This window comes from Notolepis coatsorum (genome assembly GCF_963971535.1).
Source record: "Notolepis coatsorum genome assembly, chromosome: 8".
Lineage (NCBI taxonomy): Eukaryota > Metazoa > Chordata > Actinopteri > Aulopiformes > Paralepididae > Notolepis > Notolepis coatsorum.
Window position 1 is genome coordinate 79,316,805 of NC_140172.1, and position 25,868 is coordinate 79,342,672.

Sequence of the window (25,868 nt, forward strand, 5' to 3'; positions counted from 1 at the left end):
AAGTTCCCAAAAAACATTCAATCTCAAGAACCCAGAAAGTGAAAACAACACATTAATCACTGTGTTACTTGTTGACTTAAATTTTTACCAGCTATTGACACAACAACAACTCTGTCCTCTTAATGTTTTAGAGCCACTTACACATTTATTTTCATACATTTTCTTGAGTCCATTCTTTAGAGAGGCGCACCGGCCTTGTTGGATGTCTGTTCCAGTCGCCTCCTCTACCTCACTAACAGACTCCAGAACCCACACTTTCCTCGACATTCTCTTGAACAAACTACAGGCTGTGATTCCAAAGCAACAATCCAATCACATGTCTCACCTTTGTGGCAGCAATTTATCGCTCTCCATCTCAAACATTTCAAAATGGTGGGCCATTTAAATAAAAACTGAACTTACCAATAGAGACCCTAACTTGTGGGTTTAAACATAACCCCCTTAAGTCATCTGGCAGGGATCATACAGTCCCTGCACCTACCCACAGCAACTCATTACTTTGACACATTTATTGTTGCCGGTGCCTCTCTGTCTGTTACTTTCCCATAACATGCTCCAAGTCAGATTGAGTCACAATAAAGCAAAACAAAATATGCACTCGATCATCAGTATCATTATTTTTTAATACAAGTTTAGAGAGAGAGAAAGAGAGAGTGGTGACATGAACACCAGACACATCCAGAAAGGGCAAACGGGTAATGTTCTGATTCTGCCTTCCTGGCACTTGGGAGTGTTGAGATTTAGTAACGGTGAATAGTCAGCAACTGCCAGGGCACCTGTTGACCCTCACCACATGAAAAATAGCATTTATTTTTGTGAGCCATGGTGTTGAGCATATCCTCACTGACACGTGAAGATGATCAGACCCGGTCTTATATTTCCGAAGTAAGTTGAAGCTATTGCAAAGGCTGTAGATTGACACAACGGACTGATAAAAGTGGATTTCATTGTTGATTTCATTGGGGGGGGGGGGGGGGGGGTTGTTAAATTATTTCTCAATGTCACAAATGTGAAGTCCCTTCTCAGAAAAGTGATGTTCTATATTAATCAGACTAGTATTTCTCTTGTAGAATGAAACATTCTGTGATAACCTCTTTCTATATCATCCCCAACATACTGGAGACGGGACACAGACACTCGCACAACCTCAGTGTTCCATTCCTGTGGTTGTTTCAGTCAACTGCACTGTGACATAATAACCTCTGTGCTTCATTTTCTACATGTTTCAGACATTTCAAGTTTCAAAGAATAATTGCTTTTGTCTAGAAAGCATTTCTGTTGAATCGGTAGAAAGAGATCTCCTCTAGAAGCCTCACACAAACCTCCCCAGGACAGGCACTATGAGGCTATTTCCACCTGGCATTAAGATCCAACCAGGACAGGCATAGTGGACTCACTAAGGCTGTATCCACCTGGCATTAAGATCCAACCAGGACAGGCATAGTGGACTCACTACACTACGAGGCTGTTTCCACCTGGCATTAAGATCCAACCAGGACAGGCATAGTGGACTCACTACACTACAAGGCTGTTTCCACCTGGCATTAAGATCCCATCTGGGTAATTCGATCACAAGTGACCAGCTCGTATACAGTTGTGAACGGACCAAAGATGCATTGAGATTTTTTTAAACGCCCATTATAGGCTATCTTTATTTAAATGTTTTATTTTGAACGAATGTAATTGAGAGCCTACATTTATTTGACGATTTTATACTATAACTAACTAGTAGCCGCACCTGATTCAGTCCATAAATGACCACAAAATGAATCAAAGGATTAAGATATTTTACATGGATTTTCAGTGCAGGACAGAAAGAATACATTCCGGGATGCAGGTAAGTTAACGCTATACTAGCTGGAAAGAAATAATGCAGCTTGTGTTCTATTATTATATATTATTATTATACATATAAAGGAATTACCAAACATTTCCCTCCTGTCATTAAAACTCCAGCCACATTTCTTCTGTGTGTTGCTGGTTATTAAAACTCGAAAACTGAAAGTTATCCAATATCCAAATTGTTGCTCCGAATGCAGTTCTTTTAATTGCAGTTTAGCCTCTATGTTGAAATATGCTGTTTTCTAGTATGGAATGAATACGCAAGGAAAGTGCTGTGTGATTTTTTTTCTGTGAACAGCTGTCATTGCTGGAGATGCTTGCTGGTCATCCTTCGATTGCTTGGAAATACGATTTCTGATCTTTATCTAACGCTCTGTATTGGTATCACTTGAAGTGTTGTGTAGTCTCTTATTTTAATGGAAACACTGCATGCACTCTATTATATTATCTAATTGGCATGCGTCTTTAGTAACGTAGGCTAGTAAGTGTTTATTAGCATATTGAGTGGGGAAGTGCGATCCAATCACAAGTGGTAACTTGAGACGCACGTGGAGACACATTCTAATGCCAGGTGTGAATAGACATACATAGAGCTGTCCTTATTGTGATGGGATCACCCGGATGGGATCTTAATTCCAGGTAGAAACAGCCTCTATGTGACAGTACCACCCCCACCCCCCCAGTATCATTGCCAACCACTCAACTAATTTGATGAGTGTATCGGCACCGTGTGGACAAACTGTGAAGTGCAGGTTATTGGATGCTTGTGATCTATAATTTTTTTTGGTGAAATAGTGTGGGGATTAAACAAGGCTTGTGTTTTAGGGGGGGTCCCCTGTTCAGGACACCCTCGTTCACATCCCAGGCCTCCAGATGCGAGGCTGGACACCCCCCTTGGTGGCAACAAAACGAGGCTTTGGCACTTGAACAGGGTTTGGCCTGAGAGGGGGCAAGTTGGCAAGGAGGCTCAACTCAGGGGCGCTCTGGAACTGCTTGGCTCTCTGGAAACCAGTGTTGTAGGATGATGGAGTGTAGGGTGTAGGGAGCACATTGGGAACAAGGTTGGGGATAGGAGTGGCAGAGATTTTGGGTAGGCTGGGAAGGCCCATTGGATAGGAAGGAACTAGGACATGTACTGGGGCGGGGGCAGAGGTGAAAGCCTGTGTCGGGATATGGGCAGAAGCGGGCAGCGGTGCTGAGAGTGGGAAGAGAGGAGCAGGGGGTGGAGAACACATGTCAGAGCGAGTGATACGGTCTCCCAGGGTGGTGGCTGAGCGTGGTGCGATCACTTGGGGTACCAGGGTCGGCGCTGACATAGGTGTGGGTGTGGAGAAGCGTTTGATCTCAAACACACGGGCAGCCTTGACAGGGATCTGCCTCGGTTGGGTTAGTGAGCTTCCAACCATGGGGGTGTAGCCACCCTGTTGCTGCCTCTGAGCCTGGTAGGAGGGCATGGCTGACAAATTAGCAACACTGCCTCCATAACTGAACATGGCAGAATTGAGCTGATAGGGCTGCCTTCTCATGGCTTCTACGGCTTTGATGCCCTCTCTCTGGGTGCCTGTGCCTCCTCTAAACCTACTGTCAGTGTTGACTGTGTCTCTCTGGGGACCTACAGGGACAGTGGGAACCAGGAGTGGGTTGTATCCAATGGGTGGGGGTGCTCGGATGTTGGGGGAGTACTTCCATTGAGATGCCAATGAGGGGTTAGGGGAGTGGTCACGGTATTCGGCTGAGGAGTGCAGTTCCTGCTGATAGTGGGTCTCCGGTGGCGTGTCGACGACATACATGCCCATGCGGCTCTGCCTGCGGGCAAACAGCTGGGCCCCCTTGCCCTCTGCATGAGGAATCTGGGGGGCTTCATGGATGACCCGCGGCTTAGGTGCCACAGGAGGAGGCATCCTGCCCCTGCCACCCTCTGTGTCTTCCTCTGTGGCAACATCATAGGCTTCGGAGGCTGGGCAGCCATGTCCATATTGGGCCGGTCTCTCGTCCAGGTTCTGCACCATGGACAGCAGCTCAGGGTTGGGGGAGTTTTTCTTGGCATCTGGCATTTGGAACATGGGCTTGGGTTTGTAGCTCCGTCGGCGAGCGTCCAGTAGGATGCCGGTGCGACCCATTGGTCCAGGGACTGGGGTTGGGGCTACAGCCTGGGAGATCACAGAGGCCGGGGGTGAGGCTGGTTGGACTACTGGAGCTTGGAGTATGGGAGCAGCAGGGACTGGAGCCATTGGGGCCTGTGGATGTAGGGGCATTGGTACTGGAGCCATTGGAGGCATATACACAGCAGTAACAGCAGTTATTGGTGGGACAAACTGCATGTGCTCCATAAAGGCAGGACGGACTGGAGGGAAAGGGATAGCAGGAGCTACTAGTAGGGGGGTGTTAGGGCCTCCAGACACATATGATTGTTGGGGGAACATTGGCTGAGGACCAGTGGGCCACTGAGAGGGTATTGGTGTAAAATTTGCAGATAGCTCTGAAGAGGTGAAAAAAGCCGGTGCCCCAACAGCTGCCGAGGTGGATGGGCGCTGGGGCTTCTTGGTCACTGCTGGACGGAACACAACTGGAGCAGTGGCAGCTCGGTTCGCAATGCACCCAGGTGCAAAGGGGCGTGCCGTTCTGTTGACAACATTGCTGGCAGGAAGTTCTGCTAGTGGTGTTTGGGGTGGTGGCGCAGGACTGCTCAGGATAGTCACTGAGGCAGAGGCCGGTTTGGGCGCCACAGTTGGAGGTGACATCATCATACTAGCTGTACTAATTGCAGAGTATGCTAGGTCTCCACTAGCCACGCTATGGGCTGGAGCAGCAGTGGGAGCTGGAGCCATAGGTTGAGCCTCATCCTGGAAGCCTGCAGGAGGTGGTGCCAACAGTGGATGAGGCTGGAGATTGGGTTGTGTATCCGGCTGCATGTAGCTTTGGTGGTACATCTCATGCTGTCCCAGGATCTGGCTCTGGTGATGCATGTCAGGTTGTCCCAGGATCTGAGAGTGGGGTAGAGCTTGAGCTTGTGCCGCCTCCACTTTCTTGGCATGCTCAGCAGCCCTCTTTCTGGCCTGCTCAAACAGCTGGGCACCCTTGCCTGTGGTGTCACTCAGCCCCGGGCTTGGGGCATCCTCTGCACCATCACCACGGCTCCCAACATCCGCAGCCGCTCTCTTATCCAGCATGTCCAGGTAGTCGCTGTCCCATGTTGGGTCAGGCACCGCAGAGAAACCTTCCTCGTCAAATTCCGACTCACTGCCTGGGAACATGCCGTCCTCCTCCTGTGAATCCTGATACATGTCCTCGTCCACGCTGCCGAAGCTTGTGAGGGTGTACTTCTTGGACCGCTGCCGCCTCTTTTTAAACATCAGGACACCTTTGGAGTGAGGGTTGGGAGCATCGGTCAACAGGGAAGCAATGGTTCGACACTTGACTTTGGCTTCTTTAACCTGCTTGTCCTGCACAGTGTCCCCTCGGTTGAGCTCTGTAGGGGGCAAAGGTCACAGGTCGAATTAGGAAAAGGTAACAGATGTTTGAAACAATAACATATCCAGTAGATCTGTTTAAACTGTAGGGGATTTACCTGTGAAAGCACACGCACAAACACACACACAGACACACTCACCTACCTTCTCTCTCTACATATGTGCATAGTCACACACAACACACACACACACACACACACACACACACACACACACACACACACACACACACACACACACACACACACACACACACACACACACACACACACACAAACACACAAACACACACCCACACACACACACACACACTCCCACCTTGGAAACTTGAAACAAAGACCATTTTATTTGGTATTGAGCCTTGGCCTACTGAGGAGAACGGCTGAATGAACATAAACCTGTCCTATATGATAGAAAACAGCCTCTCCTCTTTCACTCAGCAGGGAGGAAACAAGGGATGAAGAAGAAAGGAATGGACTTTATTTAAATTTTATTTAAATTTATATTATTATTATTATTATTTGTACAACCTTCCCCACAGACACACATATGATCATATCCAGTATATGTTCATGTTTGAACTAGAAATCAATGATTACTAATTGTTAAAGGGGAACTATTTTACAATTTCTTTCACTATTTGGGCACTTTTACACAATTCCTGTGAGTCTATGGAACAAGGACAATATATATATTGTTTTTATTCATTGTTTTGTATTTCTAATCAAGTCCTCAAAAACAGCATTTTTCTACCTCAAGATCTCGAGCCGTTTTGAGCCTGGGCAGCAGAACTGTGTGCAGCTCATCTTGTATCTCAACATTAACATGCAGCGGTGTCTTTCTGACATCACAAATCATCACATTTTCAAATGACTCAGTTCAGTGAGGGTGAATATTGTGAGAGGAGAATTGGAAGAATGCGCCAATATGAGAATTTTGAGACATAGATCATATTAATATAAGTTCACATAGCTAGGAAACAATGCTAAACACTCAAAAAGGCCATTTATAAGATAGTTCCCCTTTAACTAACAATTATATTTTGGTATGTAAAGTGTTAAACAATATTGAATACTCTGAATGTATTCAATGATACACTTTTTGATGTATTGGAAGTATTTGTAGTCTATAATGTGGCCAGAAGATAGATAGGCATAAATAATAATTTACCATCTTCCCAAGAGTCAGACGAGAATATTGATGTCCTCTCTGTGTGTACAGTACAAAGAGAGGTCTGGGTGCATGCTAGCCTATCTCAGCACAATGACGGAGAAGCAGCTAGCCTATCTCAGCACAATGACGGTGTAACGTTTGGGATTTAGCTCTCCTCAGGGAGCAAAGCCCTAGCGTTACCTGGGGGTATTTGGCCTGTCTCTCTGCCCTAATTGCATTCATTGGCACCTGGTGTGTCTTGTTAAGGTGGTTCCGTGTCACTACTGACACCGTGAGTCGATCGCCAGACTATCCGTGAGTACACCTATGTCAGTAAGTCTTGTCACTCCTTGCCATAGGAGGATAAGTACGTTCGCTATTGTTCATCGTATTATGTCACTTTGATGGCGTTGTCAATCCGTTATGCTAAATGTGTTATATCGCTGTTCCCTGTGTCGTGTTTTTGGAGACTTGACTTCTCCCCTTTGCTTTCCCTCTTTTGGAGACAAAGGATTCTCCCCTTTTGTTTGTGCACCATTGTCGGCGTGTACGCCTTACATGTTCAACAATAAATAAGTAGCCCTTTGTTTGAGAATCAACACCTGCCTCTCGTCTATCCGTTCTGCACTGCACCTGGGTCCAACACACCTACCAAACCGTAACAGACGGAGAAGCAGCTAGCTTATCTCAGCACAGTGACGGAGAAGCAGCTAGCCTATCTCAGCACAATGACAGAGAAGTAGCTAGGCTCTGTCAGCACAATGACGGAGAAGTAGCTAGGCTCTGTCAGCACAGTGATGGAGAAGCAGCTAGCCTATCTCAGCACAGTGATGGAGAAGCAGCTAGCCTATCTCAGCACAATGACGGAGAAGCAGCTAGCCTATCTCAGCACAATGACTGAGAAGCAGCTAGCCTATCTCAGCACGTGACGGAGAAGCAGCTAGCCTATCTCAGCACAGTGACGGAGAAGCAGCTAGCCTATCTCAGCACAGTGACGGAGAAGCAGCTAGCCTATCTCAGCACAATGACAGAGAAGTAGCTAGGCTCTGTCAGCACAATGACGGAGAAGCAGCTAGCCTATCTCAGCACAATGACGGAGAAGTAGCTAGCCTATCTCAGCACAATTACGGAGAAGCAGCTAGCCTATCTCAGCACAATGACGGAGAGGCAGCTAGCCTATCTCAGCACAATGACGGAGAAGCAGCTAGCCTATCTCAGCACAATGACGGAGAAGCAGCTAGCCTATCTCAGCACAATGACAGAGAAGCAGCTATAACCTATCTCAGCACAATGACAGAGAAGCAGCTAGTCTCTCTCCTTCAAGATAAAAAAAAAAACCACCAAAACTTAATTAATTACAGATTTTATCATCAACGTTTTCCAAGCAGATTCATTGGAGCTATTTTCTTGATGAACAACCGCTGGATGCACCACATCTCAAAAGCCTTCCATCAACAAACCCAAGGTGACCAGCTAACCTACAGAACAACCAGGTAACCTACGGGAGAACGACCAGCTAACCTACAGGAGAACGACCAGCTACCTACAGGAGAACGACCAGCTAACCTACAGGAGAACGACCAGCTAACATACGGGAGAACTATCAGCTAACGTACAGAACGACCAGCTAACCTACAGGAGAACAAGCAGCTAACCTACAGAACGATCAGGTAACCTACAGAACGACCAGGTAACCTACAGAATGACCAGCTAACCTACAGAACGACCAGCTAACCTACAGGAGAACGACCAGCTACCTACAGGAGAACGACCAGCTAACCTACAGGAGAACGACCAGCTAACATACGGGAGAACTATCAGCTAACGTACAGAACGACCAGCTAACCTACAGGAGAACAAGCAGCTAACCTACAGAACAATCAGCTAACCTACAGAACGACCAGGTAACCTACAGAATGACCAGCTAACCTACAGAACGACCAGCTAACCTACAGGAGAACGATCAGCTAACCTACAGGAGAACGACCAGCTAACCTACAGGAGAACGACCAGCTAACCTACAGAACGACCAGGTAACCTACAGAACGACCAGGTAACCTACAGAACGACCAGGTAACCTACAGAACGACCAGCTAACCTACATAATGACCAGCTAACCTACAGGAGAACGACCAGCTAACCTACATGAGAACGACCAGCTAACCTACAGAACGACCAGCTAACCTACAGAACGACCAGCTAACCTACAGGAGAACGACCAGCTACCTACAGGACAATGACCAGCTAACCTACAGAACAACCAGCTAACCTACAGAACGACCAGCTAACCTACAGAACGACCAGCTAACCTACAGAACGACCAGCTAACCTACAGAACGACCAGCTAACCTACAGGAGAATGACCAGCTAACCTATGGGAGAATGACCAGCTACCCACAGGAGAACGACCAGCTACCTACAGGAGAACGACCAGCTACCTACGGGAGAACAACCAGCTAACCTACGGGCAGGCACGTGCACACATAGAGCCCAAGGGGTGCTTGCCTTTTTGAGCCTCATAAAAAAGTGCCATTAATTATTTTTTTTAATATATATATATTTTTTTTTACCATTACGCATATAGACTGCCCTTCCAACTGAAAAATTTCAGGATATAATCAAAATATTAGGTAAAGAGAGAGAGATGCCCCATATTCCATTGCAGTTTGCACAGGCTCCTCAGCGTGCCTCTCCGCGGACCTATATATATTATGCATAGCGTGGGTGGTGATGATGATGATGATGATGATGATGATGATGATGATGATGATGATGATGATGATGATGATGATGATGATAGAAACCGTTGTGGCGCATACAGTTGAATGCTGGTATTACACTCATTGAGGGACATGAAGAAGTCAAGTCCGATGGGATTTGGGAATCTCAAATACAAATTGGGATTGGAATAAAAAATGCATTTATATTAAACAATACAGAATATACAGCACTTCTTGGGGTCTGTAGGGTAAGTACTTACTCCCCGAGTAAGTACTTATGACTGCTAATCATGGACGATTTATTAAGAGAGGAAGGTGATGATGATGACTTTTGGACAGACCCTAGATCCAAAACCTAAACCCTTAATTTACAGAGGAGGAACTACAGGATTTGGAAGCAGAGAAGGCAAGAAGGGATACTGAAGCATCTGATGGTTAAATGGCCGGGAGCCCAGGTAAATAAGACAGACCATGATGCAGAAAGGGAAAATATCTCCTTCGCCTGTGTATGGAAGATTATACAATGGAATGCAAATTTCTTGATTCTGATGGGCTGAAACAGTATAGACATGGTTATTTATCATAACACACGCTCGTGATCCCAGAACCCGCCCACAACCGAATTACAATCACTCCGCCAGTTCGAGTTTTTAGGAAAAACCAAGATGGCGGACAATAATCTTTATCTGTCCGTCTGCAACACTACTATCACCAACATCTAAGAAGGGAGATCCCCCCTTGAATGGCCCTTCTAAGGTTTCTCTCCTCCACACTGCCTGTGGAGCTTTTTTTTCCCTATTGTTAGGTTTTAGTGAGTTTTTCCTTACCTTCGCGTGGGGTATGTCTGGGAGTGCTTGCATTCTTTCATTTATTTGCATCCATCTAAAAATGTTTGCACCTTATGGTGTTCTTGTTCTGTTCTTGACTTATTGTTATGTTTTCTTCTTGACTTGTTTAAAGAAGATCTGTACGGCCCATGGGGACATTAACGTGTGTTGTTGGGCCCTATAAATAAATTTGATTTGATATGATGTGTTGATATAGTCATAACGACTAATTAAAAAACGATTCTGTCACGTGGAATGTGTTAGTTTCTTACACAATGTTGGATTATGTAATTGGTGGGTCATGGTGGAACAAAATATAAATTGCGGGAAGTCTGTTGTTAGATGCCATTCGTCAAAAGGACACTCATTTCACTGTTAATAAAATTTTCAAGCAATCAAACCAATAACACACGCTCACTTCACTATTAAACGGCATGCTTTGAAGGTGCATGCCATCTAAGAATGAAGTGAGCGTGTGTTATTAATGATTGATTGATTGAACATTTATTGCCATAGATAGATGTTGGATGGGTCTGGGCCAGGCCAGGCCTGGCCCAGACCCAGCCATCATCTATCTATCGGCCGGCCCCGCCCTCTCGCTCTCTCGCTCGAGGGGGGGGGGGGGGACACGTGGCAGAGGAGGCAGGATGAGCAAGGGCATTGGAAGAGGGGCCGGAAGGGGAGGAGGATGTGCAAGGTGAAACAGAGTAGAGCCACATGAGGCTAGTTAGGCTTTCATTACTAGGACAATTCTGTGACGTTGATTTATGTGTGTACCTCTCTCTCTCTCTCTCTCTCTCTCTCTCTCTCTCTCTCTCTCTCTCTCTCTCTCTCTCTCTCCTCTCTCTCTCTCTCTCTCTCTCTCTCTCTCTCTCTCTCTCTCTCTCTCTGTCTCTCTCTCTCTCTCTCTACATAAGACTTCAGGCTATGGAACCGCAGTGTTTTCCAGCTCATACCTCTATGCTGGAACTTAAAAACAGGCATCTGGCAACCACTAAACAGATCAGGTATAGTCTAGATCAGGTATAGAGATCACGTATAGAGTCTAGATCAGGTATATAGTCTAGATCAAGTATAGAGTCTAGATCAGGTATAGAGTCTAGATCAGGTATAGAGATCAGGTATAGAGTCTAGATCAGGTATAGAGTCTAGATCAGGTATAGAGATCAGGTATAGAGTCTAGATCAGGTATAGAGATCAGGTATAGAGTCTAGATCAGGTATAGAGTCTAGATCAGGTATAGAGTCTAGATCAGGTATAGAGGGTCTAGATCAGGTATAGAGTCTAGATCAGGTATAGAGTCTAGATCAGGTATAGAGAGACTAGATCAGGTATAGAGTCTAGATCAGGTATATAATCTAGATCAGGTATAGAGTCTAGATCAGGTATAGAGTCTAGATCAGGTATAGAGATCAGGTATAGAGTCTAGATCAGGTATAGAGATCAGGTATAGAGTCTAGATCAGGTATAGAGTCTAGATCAGGTATAGAGTCTAGATCAGGTATAGTCTAGATCAGGTATAGAGTCTAGATCAGGTATAGAGAGACTAGATCAGGTATAGTCTAGATCAGTGGTTCCCAAAGTCGGGGTCGCGACCCAAAGGTGGGCCATGAGCAGCCACGGGAGGGCCGCGAGATGATTTCCATGATTGATTTTGATGATGATTTTTTTTTTGTCAGGACACTGAACTTAGAAGCAGGCCAGGACAGTGTTTTAGTTGTATTCTAAAATTATATTCTATTGTATTCTAAAATGTGACTATATGGTTTTATATTAACTTAAAAATAAACAAAAACGAAAAATCTACTTATTTCAACGAACATTTCAAACTAAATAACAGATTATGCACATAAAACGCTGAAAACAACCGAAGCAACAATAGTATTTTAATGAGGCTATTATTATTATCATTATTATTTTGCAACAAGTTAGCCCTCTCATAAATAGCACATATAAATGAATAACTAACTTGAACTAACTTAATAGGATTGAAGTGATATTTGGCTTAAAAAATGGCTTTTATGATGTGTTGGATGCGTGCTTAGCTGGAGCTGAGGATGCAGAAATGATTCTTATTGGGGATTGGAACACGGATATGCAACAAAAAGATGCACCCGTCTTCAAATCCTACAATAGGTTTTGTGATCTGCACGGCCTCAGCCAGCTAATCACACAACCCACACGTGTATGTGAGTCAACTCAGACTACCATTGACCTCATCCTGACCTCTGACAAGTCCAAGATCGCCAATAAAGGGGTTATAGCATGCGGGTTAAGTGAACATTATATGATATTCTGTATCCGCAAAAAGCTAAAACAAAAGGCTGGCTGTCACAAAACAGTCACATCTAGAGACCTCAAAACCTACTCTAGCGAGGCCTTTAACCTTGAACTGGAGGGTCTGGACTGGTCAGATGAGCTCAATGGTACAATGGTTGAAGAAACATGGCTTGGCTTCAAAACCAAATTTTCAACGATACTAAACAACATGGCCCCCCTAAGAACCACCAGGGTAAAAAATCGCGCGGAGCCGTGGATGCACGCTGAAATACTGACCGCTATGAAAACCAGAGACAAAAAATGCTCTGAGTTTCGTAAAAGTCAGTCAAAGCTTACCATAAGCATGAGCAGTGAACTCCAAGCCCACGTGACTGAACTCAAACTGGAAAGAAACTAAGAAATGATGTAAACTCCATGATCAAAACAGCAAAAAAAAATCATCAATGACAAAACCGAGGGAAACAAAAACAAACCACGTGAACTTTGGAAATTACTCAATAACCAACTAGGCTGCAGTAAAAAACTTAAAACCAGATTCTCAAACATAAACATAAAGACGGACAACACGCTCATCACAGAAAAGCTGGATGTAGTCAATTACTTAAATAGTTTCTTCACAAGACTGGTAAACAAACTACCCTCCCACTCAGGGCATTATGGGGTAGAACACATAGTAGCATACTACAAGAACCTAGGGGTCCACAAAGACGACTTCAAACTGGAAACGGTAACAACAGATGAGGTACTCAAAAAACTGAGCGCCCTCCAACCTAACAAGGCCACTGGCCATGACAACATCCCCTCCAAATTCCTCAGAGACTCAGCAGCCGCCATCACCCCAGTCATCACACACATAATAAACCTCTCCATAAAACAGGGACACGTCCCCAAGGACTTCAAAATTGCGAGAGTGACCCCTCTGCACAAAAAAGGCAGTAAATTAGACCCAGGCAACTACCGCCCTGTTTCTATCCTTACCTCCATCTCGAAAGTCATGGAAAAAACTGTATACGAACAGGTCGAAAAATACCTTGTGGAAAAAAATCTAATCTACGAATTCCAATCTGGCTTCAGAACATCCCACTCCACTGACACATGCCTTCTCTATTTAAACGACCACATCAAACAAGAGGTGGACGCGGGCAAATACTGCGGCATGGTCATGCTGGACCTACAAAAGGCCTTCGACACTGTCAATCACACCATTCTGATTGACAAGCTAAAAGCAATTGGCTTTGATAGTCTATCAGTGAGCTGGATGCAATCCTACCTGGAGGGGAGAGAGCAGATGGTGGAGGTAAACGGTACCCTACCCCCCCCCCCCTCACAGTAAGCTGTGGTGTTCCACAAGGAAGCATACTAGGTCCGCTACTGTTCCTAATTTATGCAAATGTCATGTCGTCAGCTTGTGACTGCAACTTGTTCCTGTTTGCGGACGACTCAGCCCTGCTGGTCTCTGACAAGAACAAGTTACAGGTTGAAAAAACCCTCAGCTCAGAACTAGGCAAAATCTGCATATGGCTCGCTGATAACAAACTATCAGTCCATTCTCTTCGGTTCAAATAACAAACTCAGAAAGACCGACGGCTTCTCAGTTACAGTGGGTGACAATATTGTCACAAGGAAAGAAGATATTACCTACCTGGGTTCCATCCTAGAGGCAAATCTTTCCTGTGACAAAATGGCATCCAATGTAATAAAAAAAGTCAACCAACGAACTCGATTCTTGTACCGGATCTCCTCACTGGTAAACAAGAATACCCTGAAGACTCTGGCAGGAGCACTCATTCAAGGGTACTACGACTATGCTTGCACCTCATGGTACCAAAGCACCTCAAAGGCGCTAAAAACAAAATTACAAACATCTCAAAACAAACTGGTCAGACTACTGCTTGACCTTACTCCTAGAACCCACCTCACCCCTGCCCACTTTGACAACCTAGGATGGCTTAGAGTAGACGACAGAGTACAGCAACTTGCAATGGGCCTGGTCTACAAGATACACTACACGATCAAGGTACCCATGTACATGTCAAAATACTTCCCAAAGGTCAGTGAATACCATGATCACAACACCAGAGGGAGCTCCACAAATCATGTTAAACCCAGATTTGGCTCAAACAAGGGACTAAACACATTTCGCAATTATGCCACATCAATGTGGAACGCCCTACCCAAAGCTGTAAAGGAATGTGAATCACTACCCACTTTCAAAAACACTCTCAAAAAACACCTACGGGAGACTGCAATTCGAATGGCCCCTGTAAATGTCCTAACACAACCCCCTCCAATGTACAGTAAATTACCAAGTATGGTCTTGTCAATATTCCAATGTACAGTTTTGTTTGTATAGTTGTACAGTGTCCCCCACCCACCCCTCCTACCCAACCCCCCCCCCCCCCCACCTACCCAATCCAATGTACAGTTTCTACGCCAAATGTATATACTCTTTTTTTCTGGACTCTTTTTGTATCACAAACAGTACTGTATTTGCAAATCTGGTATGTCATAAATGTATAGATGTAGCAGTACTGTCTATCTGTATGTCATGTATGTCATATATGTTACGATGAATTGAAAATGGGGGACCCTGATGTAAACAAGACGAAAGTATTTCTCTGGTCTGCATCCCCTTAACAATTGTATGTATTGATCTGTACTGTACTGTACCCATTCTGCAATCTGTTAATAAAGTTTTCAATCAATCAATCAATGCTCACTTAAAACAGAGCACCTCCCAGCTGCTTCTATAGAAAGTAGGTTCGAAAAAAATATGTGCCTCCTATAGGGAGGCAGCTTCTCTTTTTTTTGTTTTTTTTACCTATGTTCAAAAAAAATTGCCTTCTATAGGGAGGCAACTTCTCTTTATTAATTTTTTTTACCTACTTTCTATAGAAGCATCTAAGAATGAAGTGAGCGTGTGTTATTGGAATGATTGATTGATTGATTGAACATTTTATTAATGTCTGCCTTGTTTCGAACTGGTTATGCTTTGGCCCTCTTTCGAAGTGGGTTATGCTTAGAGTTTGGAATCAGGGCTGGTGGTCTATCGCCCTGCTCTAAAGATAAACTCTAAGCATAACCCACTTTGAAAGAGGGCCTAAGCATAACCAGTTAGAAACAAGGCGGACATTAATAAAATGTTCAATCAATCAATCAATCAATCAATCATTCCAATAACAATTTTTTTTTTATCTACTTTTTCTCCCCCTTTTTTCGTATTTTTCTCCCATCCCAATTTAGTCGTTATGCCAATTCCCTTCCTGGTTGTTGCGCACTTTTGCCCCCTACTATCAGGCCTGGGGAGGGAGAAGACTATACCACATGTCTTCCTCCAGGATGGGAATTGATACGATTTTATTGATACGATTCCATTATCAATTCTGCTTATCAATTCGATTCTTTATCGATTCCTTTATCAATTCCTGATACATTTATAATTTAAATAAATAAATAACAACATGCAACTTGACATTTCTGATTGTCATTTATCATTTATTGTTGAGCCCCCATGTCAGAAAAATACAAAAACTGTAAAAAATAAATTAACTATTGTAGTGGCTACTGGGACATAATTCACGGCATCCTAGCTTTATGTGGTGTTTACTACATCTCCCGTGATCCTTAGCGGGGGATGACGTAGTTAAAGTGAGACGAATGAAAGATGAATGGCAGTGTTGTTGTGCGACAGTAGAGTGCATATTAAAATAGTATTTTTGCATCGGAACACGACTCCGTTTTCACTATTATTCCCGCATTCCTACATTGGTGACCCTGACGTTTCTCTTGGACGTATTTCGGAGATAACATTGAACATGTCTACTGAACAACAAAACACGGATCGCAGATCTTTGAACGCCGTTTCACTCAAGCTGCCAGAGTTTTGGGAGCGGAGCGCCAACGCTTGGTTTGCACAGGCTGAAGCCCAATTCGCTCTCAGGGACATTACCGCGGACGCCACAAAGTACTACTATGTGGTAGCAGCCCTGACGAACTCAACTGCGGCAAGAGTGGTGAGTTTGCTGGAAAACCCACCTACATATGACACATATGTTGCTATTAAAACACACCTGAAGGAGGCTTTCGGTCTGTCTGAATCTGACCGTGCTCGCCAGCTTCTCTGTCTACCTGGATTGGGTGACTCAAAGCCCTCTGAACTGATGGATCACATGTTAGCTCTGCTGGGTGACCATGGGCCATGTTTTCTATTTAAGGAGCTTTTCTTGCAACAGCTACCAGACTATGTGCGTTTACCTATGGCTAATTCCATCAAAACTGACTTTCGCCAGCTAGCTAGAGAAGCAGATGTATTTTTCTCAGCTGGGAAGAGGTGTGTGCCAGCATCAGCCTACACCGTTGATGAGCAGGGGTTCCAGCCACTCTCTATCTCTGCCGCGGCTATGCCCCGCCGGGTGAGGCCGTCGGGGTTGTGTTTTTACCACGCAAAGTTTGGGAACAAAGCTAAAAAGTGTTTGCCACCTTGTAACTATGGTGGGTCGGGAAACGCACTGGCTGCCACTCATTAGCAGCCGTGAGTGTTGGCCATCCTGCAGGCTTGCTATACGTCACCGACTCACTCTCCGGCCGCCGTTTTTTATGTGACACGGGTGCCCAGGTGAGCGTGTTGCCGGCGTCCACTCAGGATTTTCACTCAGCGAGACGGGGCCCCGCCCTTGAAGCTGCCAATGGCAGTGCGATCCCTACATTTGGCAAACGCACCGTGGCATTGTGTTTTGCTGACCAGCGTTTCAGCTGGGATTTTGTGTTGGCCAAGGTGTCTACTCCCCTCCTAGGCGCTGACTTTCTCTGCGCCAACAGTCTCTTGGTAGACGTGGGGAATCGCCGGCTCGTCAATGCTGAGACTTTTGGCTCCTTAGCATGTGAGCGCAGTGACACGGCCACAATGACACTGTCCAGCGCCGTCGCGCCCACTGATGATTTCTCCCGCCTCCTGTTGGAGTTCTCGGACATCACAACACCCACCTTCTCGTCCGCGGCCACTAAGCATGGAGTCGTGCATTACATCTCCACGGAAGGCCCGCCAGTACATGCTAGGGCTCGTCGTCTCGACCCACACAAGCTCACCATCGCTAGGAATGAGTTTGCCTCCATGGAGGCACTGGGCATCGTTCGTCGGTCCGACAGTCCTTGGGCCTCGCCTCTCCATCTCGTTCCAAAGGCCAACGGCGGCTGGCATCCGTGTGGCGACTACCGGCGCCTTAATGACGCCACTACACCTGATCGTTACCCGGTTCCACACATACAAGATTTTTCAGCCCACCTTGCTGGAGCGTCTGTTTTTTCAAAGGTGGATCTGGTGAGAGGATACCACCAGGTGCCGGTTAGCCCTCAGGACATCCCCAAGACGGCAGTTATAACCCCATTCGGGCTCTTTGAATTTTTTAGGATGCCTTTTGGCCTCAAAAATGCGGCTCAGACCTTTCAGAGGTTAATGGACACCATGCTGCGCAACCTGTCTTTCGTGTTCGTCTACCTAGACGATATCCTGGTAGCCAGCACGTCCAAGGCGGAACACCTAACACACCTCCGACTCCTCTTCAGTCGCCTCAGAGAGCATGGATTAATCATCAACCCAGCAAAATGTCAGTTTGGTCTGCCTGCCATGGACTTCCTTGGCCACCACATCACTACTGCTGGAGCGGTCCCATTACCAGTAAAGGTGGAAGCGGTGCTGCGGCTCCCACGCCCTACCACGGTTAGGGCCTTGCAGGAGTTCCTGAGGATGGTGAATTTCTATCATCGGTTCATCCCTCAGACTGCCCACCTAATGCACCCCCTGTATGGGGCTCTCAAGGGCAAGACTCCCAAGCATGCCATCGCCTGGTCCGACGACATGTCAAAGGCGTTCTCGGATACCAAGGAGGCCCTTGCGAGCGCAACCATGCTGACGCATCCCGTGCCTGAGGCTCCTGTGGCATTGACAACTGATGCCTCGGATTATGCCGTTGGAGGCGTATATGAACAGTTGGTCGAGGGCATTTGGCAACCCCTGGCGTTCTTCAGCCGACAACTCCGTTCCAGCGAACAGAAGTACAGCACCTTTGACCGTGAGCTCCTCGCCCTGTACTTGGCGGTCAGACATTTCCGTTTCCTGCTGGAGGCTCGCCCTTTCACTGTTTTTGTAGACCACAAACCATTGATTTTTGCTATGGCGAAGGTGTCCGAACCGTGGTCTGCCAGGCAACAACGCCATCTGGCTTTCATCTCTGAGTTCACCACTGACATCCAGCATGTGGCGGGGAAGGACAACCCCGTGGCTGACTGCCTCTCGCGGGCCGCCATTGGTGCTGTCCACCTGGGAATTGATTACGCCCGTATGGCTGCGGATCAGGTTTCAGACCCAGACATCCAGGCATGCAGGACGGCGGTTACTGGCCTCCAGTTGGCAGACGTCCCCTTCTTTGATGATGGCACGACGCTGCTATGTGATATATCTATGGCGCAGCCAAGGCCAGTTGTTCCACGGGCATGGAGACGACAAGTTTTCGAGGCTATCCATGGCCTCTCGCACCCGGGCAGGAAACCATCACAGCGCCTAATGGCAGCAAAATTCGTCTGGCCCAGGATGAAGGTTGACATTGGGGGTTGGGTCAAGACCTGCATGGCATGCCAACGCGCGAAGGTCCATCGACATGTTAAAGCCCCGTTGGAGCGGTTTGATGTGCCTGAGAGGCGTTTTGACCACATCAACGTGGATCTGGTGGGACCCCTTCCTCCCTCCAGGGGGTACACTCACCTTCTGACGATGGTGGACAGGACCACCCGTTGGCCGGAGGCTGTCCCACTCACTGCGACTACTACAGCTGACGTGGCTCGCGCATTCATCGGTACCTGGGTCGCCCGGTTCGGTGTTCCCTCTGATCTTTCCTCTGACCGAGGGGCCCAATTCACTTCTGCGTTATGGACTTCCATTACCCAGCAGTTGGGTGTCTCCCTCCACCGCACTACGGCTTACCATCCACAGGCCAATGGCCTGTGTGAACGTTTTCACCGGTCGATGAAAGCTGCTCTCAAGGCTGATCTCCGAGGCGACACCTTGGTCGACAGACTTCCTTGGGTGATACTGGGGCTCCGTACTGCACCTAAGGAGGACCTTCTTTCATCTTCAGCTGAGCTGGTATACGGCCAACCCCTCCGTGTCCCAGGGGATTTTCTTCCCTGTGTTACGGCCTCCTGGTCAGCACTGGAACAGCGGGATGCTCTGCTGGACAAAGCCAAGGCTTTCTTGCCCATCCCCACCTCGTGCCACGGCGTTCCAAAGGTGCGTGTCCCGCCTGATCTGCAAGCAGCGGGGTACGTGTTTATCCACTGCGACGCCCATCGAGGCCCCCTACAGCCACCCTACGATGGTCCTTACCGGGTTGTGAAGGCAGGCGATAAGACCTTCGTCGTTGACATGGGGGGGAGGGAAGAACGGATCTCGGTGGATCGCCTGAAGCCTGCTCACCTGGATTTGGACCGCCCCATTGAGTTGGCCCAACCGCCTCGCCGCTGTCGGCCCCCTGGTAGGGCAGTCCCGACGCCTATTCTAGCTACGGCGGACCCCCGGACCTGCCGTCCGAGGCCTGTTCAGGGTCAGCCTACTGCTTTACCACTGCCTCGGTTGCCTGTGCCTGCCCAGGGGTACCGTAGTCGTTTTGGGCGGGTCGTCAGAGCCCCTGGACGTTTTTTGGGGCCAGTTCTTGTGAATTCTGGGGGGACGTGTGTAGTGGCTACTGGGACATAATTCACGGCATCCTAGCCTTATGTGGTGTTTACTACATCTCCCGTGATCCTTAGCGGGGGATGACATAGTTAAAGTGAGACGAATGAAAGATGAATGGCAGTGTTGTTGTGCGACAATAGAGTGCGTATTAAAATAGTATTTTTGCATCGGAACACGACTCCGTTTTCACTATTATTCCCGCATTCCTACTAGGGTTGGGCACCGAGAACCGGTTCTAAAAAGAACCGGTTCCTAACTTCCGGTTCTGGAACCGGAAGTAACATGTTTGCATTTCGATGATTTTTTTCGATTCCATCCTAAATGCCCACACTAGTTTGTTTTCCGGGGGTTGTGGTTGTAATTACTCCTCCCGTGCTCCGCTCGTGCTCCGCTAGTTAAAAAAAAAAAACACCAATGAAGAAGAACATCCTCGTGCAGTAGTCGCAAAACAAAACAAAACATGGAACCGAGGAAACGCCGTTCGAAAGCTTGGCTTCATTTTACATTAATAAAGGACGGGTTGGCACAGTGCAACACCTGTGACAAACGTATTTCCAACAAAGGAGGATGCACGACAAACATGGCTAAACATCTTCGTGGGCATGGTATAGCAATTAACGAGTGCATTGTGTTTAACTCGTTGCTTCGCTCTCCTGCTCCCGTCGCGTCCTCCACTACAGACAGTCAGCCTGCAGCCAGCAATTCCTCGTTGCAAACGGAATCAGGTACATGGAAATTATGGTTGCTTTATTAATCTTAACATACAGCAAACTAGCTAAAGTTATAGACTACCAATTGCTAAAACTGTGTCAAATCTGTTCATAGTTGTTGAACGCTCGCAGAGTGATGCTCATTCTAACGTCAGCCAGCCTGGACCGGCTGCTGCTGCTACCAGCCAGCGACCGCAGCCAGCTGGGTCGTTTCTTCAACCACAAGTTCAACGCGACACCCCATTCACTTTGGCAGCAAGGGGAAAGCTGTCGAAGGAGCAAGTTGCAGAGTGCCACAGAAAAGTAACTGCGTATGTGGTGAAAAGGCCTGCGTATGTGGTGAAAAGGCTGCATCCCTTTTCAGATGTTGAATCGCCCACATTTCGGTAAGCAATAAGAATAACGTTAAGCTAACTAACTTAGCATGGTAGCTACTAATAGTTATCTACCCCTGACCTAACGTTACAGTAACAGTTCAGGTTTAACTGTATTGACAGATTTGTCTTTGGCACGTTAATCGTTGTGTCTCTCTCTCTCGCTCCCTCCCTCCCTCTCTCTCTATATTTCTCTCTCTATCCCTCCCTCTCCTTCATGTAAATATAAATACATTCACATTGTCTTATCACTGTCTGTCACTGACTAGCAAGTCTTAGTGAGGCTGAGAAGTGAGAACAGCCATACATATATAAAAATGTATTTGTGTGATGCAAGTAAATAGATGAGATGAATGAATGACCCAAGCGAACTTGTGAGTTGAATGCAAATAAGAGTGACACAGAGGCTACAGGGTGTTTCTGTGTACTGTATATCTTATGTTTGTTTTTGTGTTTGCAGGGCTATGATCCATTCAATTAATCCAAAGTACACCCCCCCTACAAGGGACTATTTAGCTAACACATTGATCCCATCTTGGTACCAAGTACCAAGGCAGACATGATAATCTTCCTCAACAAGAACTGTTTTTGAGCTGATGAGCCGATGAGAGCACACACACACACACATATATAATTATACACACACACATACAAAAACACACACACAAATACACACACACACACACATACTGTATGGCGGACTATGACAAGAGGCAAACCAAGCTGGCACATGCCAAGGCCGGAGACGCCTCCCTGCTCTTTATTTAATTTGTCACTGTTTTATTTTGTTTCATATCTCAACACCCACCTGGGCTGCAGCTCTTTGTTTTTAGACTGCTGCCAACTTGCAATGTTATAAGAGTTTCATGTACATGTGCCTTTTCAGTTTACAGTTACAGTTATTTAAGTTTGAGAGACGGCCCGGCAGCTCTTTGTTTTTTTAGACTGACTGCTGCCAACTTGCAATGTTATTTCAGCAGGTTTCAGTTTATTAAGTTAAGAGTTTCATGTACATGTGTGCAGTGGTGCAGTCGTAATATGGGAACTGGTAACACGCCACGTGCACGCGCGTGCGCGGGTACGTGCATGCGCACAGAACTGATTTATACACACACACACGCACGCACGCACACACACACGCACACACACACACAAGCGCATATACGCAAGTGCAATCTTTCTATCATACAAGCTCTTCTTGCTCTCTATTTGTGTGAATGTGCGCGTGGAAAGCTGGCGCGCAGCACAGACGCTTGATTCAATATCATAAGCAGGTAGACCCCCATCACGAATTCCAAGCCACATTAGTATTCACCTCCACTGCCTGTGTCACACAGAATGAAGGGGGAGATGCATTCAGATAGCCAACACCCAGACACTTAGTCTACCTGCGCTTTTTGTTATGTAAAACGGTGGCCGGGTACTAGTCACAACGAATGGATACAGCGCATTTTTGTGTGCGCGTACACGCGAGTACACATCCGTGCGCGATCGCGCGTACTTCTGCCTCAGTGATCTGGTAACACGGCGTGTAACCGGGTGTGACCACGACTGCACCACTGCATGTGTGCCTTTTCAGTTTACAGTTACAGTTATTTAAGTTTGAGAGATGGCCCGGCAGCTCTTTGTTTTTTTAGACTGACTGCTGCCAACTTGCAATGTTATTTCAGCAGGTTTCAGTTTATTAAGTTAAGAGTTTCATGTACATATGTGCCTTTTCAGTTTACAGTTACAGTTATTTAAGTTTGAGAGACTGGTGCAGGGGGAGAGACGGCTCCCTGCTCTTTATTTAATTTGTCACATGACTGTTTTCTTTTGTTTCATATCTCAACACCCACCTGGGCTGCAGCTCTTTGTTTTTAGACTGCTGCCAACTTGCAATGTTATAAGAGTTTCATGTACATGTGCCTTTTCAGTTTACAGTGTATGTAAAATATATATATATATATATATATTTTACAATATATATTATGTGAATAATATGGAAAAAAAGGATTTTTCAAATAAATGTTCTCCTGCGAAATAAGCTGTGACCTGTTTTTACCTGCACCTCAAATAATCGGAATCGAGAATCGTTTAGAACAGGAATCGAATCGGAATCGGAATCGGTCAAATCCAAACGATACCCAACCCTAATTCCTACACTATACACTTAAATAAAATAATGTATTTGAGAACTAATTTAATCTATTGAACTGTAGTTGCATTCAACAGGTCGTTATTGCAAAAGAGAATTCGTTAGCAATAACCTACCTGTATAAATAAAGGTTAAAAGTAAAAATAACACTGCCAATTGTGTTAATAGGGACGACTGACCAACCCGGAGGTACCGCTGACAGCTGGATTAGATCCCAGAGTCTCTGCGGTGGTGGCGAACGCTTAGTCCGGTGCGCCACCCAGCCGCGCCTCAATGGACACATTTCTAAATTGTCTCGTTTAAAACAAATAAAGCATGAACATTGGCATGGTGTACCTTTCTGTGTGTATTCATCCACAATCTATAGCTCAACATGAAACAATTCGCAATTAATCGTAAAATTATTACGTATAATTGTATTTCAACCAAAAATGCTTAAACAATAATGTTAGTGATAGAAGGGAACTCATTTTGTGCAAAAATGGAAAGCTTGCCAATGTTCATGAGGCAGAATTATTACAAGAGCCGATAATACATTTTCCCAATGATAAATCCCTATACGGGTGGACCGCGGGGGAAACTAAAGTGATGTCAGACTACACCTTCCTATAGGAAGGGGGGTGTTGAGTTGGGCTAGTTTGTGGCAGAGCAGCTAAGGTGTGATGATGTTGAAAGCTGAACTGAAGTCCACAAACAGAATCCAGGCAATTGGGCCTGAATGGCAAGACATTTGCCATATGGCTTGTTGCCATACAATTCACTGTGCAACCATGTCAAGTGTAAGTGCTGGAGTGAGACTACAGAACAGTTTAGGTGGCCTCCTCCCGCTCTCTCCCACTGATTAACAACCACATGTAAACATTTAAGTGAGAGCCACCATGACATCAGGGTCTAAATCCAGTCTGACCTTTGACAGGCATCCATCTTTAACTTGCACTTCCGGGAAAATGCCAGGCAATCCGTTGGCTTCTCACATTAGCTTGGGTGTAGGATACATTTTCACCTTATTGGCCCTATATTACGTCTCGACTGAATACATTTATAGGCTAATAGAAAGTCATATCATGTAGTTAACTTGTTAGGTGACCTTCAAATGCTCCCCTACTATGCTCCCCCACTACATGGTGTTGAGCAGATTTTTATAAGCAAGTTAATTATATTAGATGCAGGGGTGTAAAAGGTACCCAGAAATTATACTTAAGTGAAAGTACCGAAATGTTCAATTTCATCCTCTTCATCGTTCATACTATAGTTTGTCTATTCTGCATCGAACATTGTACATATGTCTATACTAAACACTGTGACCTAATTTTTTTTACTTCTAATTTACATGCTATACTATGTTATTTTATTTCATACTTATCTTGTCTTACACAGTCTCTGGAGCGTAACAGTAAGAATCATTTTGTATAAAAGTATTCTGTACTTCTGTATGACAACTATTAAAGAAACTTGAAACTTGAAACTTGTGGCCATCTTCTGTAGCTTGTCACTCTGACTGTCTATTATTCTGATAGCAGGTGTTTAATCAAAGATCCCTACTTTCTAGTCTTGCACAAGGACCAATCAGCATGGGTATGGGCAGGTTCATTTTCCATTGATGGGGATTTGATTGGCTGTTTAAAAAAGAATTGCGGCCGCAGGATTAATAACATTAACGTTAGTTCGGCCAGAGAAACAAATATACTAATTAAAATGGTTGGACCTGCAAGATTTGTATGTTGTACTTTGTAGGTCTGCATTTTAAATGTAAGGAGTAAAAAGTATGTTTTTTTTCTCTGAAATGTAATTGAGTAAAAGTACAAGTATACAAAGCTAATAATACTTGAGTAAAGTACAAATCCCACAAAACTGTACTTAAGTATTGTAACAAAGTAAAATTACTCAAGTACTTTACACCCCTCATTATATGTTCAACTGTCCAGAGGTATTACTTAATTTACCTTTGACAGCGTACCCGAGTAGGACGTTAGGAGGCTAAAGCTGACCTCGGTGAAGGTGATTTACAACAGTAAATGTATTCAACATATTAAAACAGCTTCTCTTCAAATAGCCACTCTCTTGGAAATAGCTTGTGGTGGATTTCTCTGTCCAAACTGTCCAACCATTATGGAAATATGGGTATGTTGGTTGAATGGTCAACAGCTACTGGGAGATTGAATGGGTATGATCAGTACAAACACACGTGGGCTAGTCTCATAGTAGTCGGAACAACATAACAATACTAGGGGGTTTGGCTGTTAAGAGTGGCCCTGGGGGAGAAATGGATTAGCATTTCCCTGTGTTAGATAAACCTCTGTTCCCCCTGGGGGAAGTAGGCCACCTCACCAGTTCAAAGGCCGGTGATATTTACACAAGCCGATGGAGACACTATTTAAAATAGGGTAACAGCTGAAGACAGTTGGTTTCACCAAGAGTCCATTGATAACATTTCCCTGAACGAATTTACATACAAGTGTCACAAAGCAGTTGGGGCGCCTGTTAGATCTTGCAGGCATCCTGTAAGGCCCCAGACGAGATGTCTAGGGAGGAGTTAAGCTTCACTACTTCAGTAATTAAAGTATGTTTATAGTCATTAAAGAAACTCCAAATTAAACTGCAAATATTACAGTTATGTTGTGCTAATGAGG

The 25,868-nt window shown here is 45.6% G+C and overlaps 1 protein-coding gene across 1 annotated transcript in view; it reads right to left on the minus strand.

The window, feature by feature from the left end:
* Window positions 1-604: 604 nt before the first annotated feature.
* synpo2la (synaptopodin 2-like a) overlaps window positions 605-25,868 on the minus strand; it is a 74,835-nt gene continuing 49,571 nt past the window's right edge. The window contains exon 4 of the mRNA XM_084320791.1: window positions 605-5,311. Coding sequence (XP_084176917.1) covers window positions 2,697-5,311 — 2,615 coding nt within the window. The 3' untranslated portion in view covers window positions 605-2,696. The remainder of the gene's footprint in view (window positions 5,312-25,868) is intronic.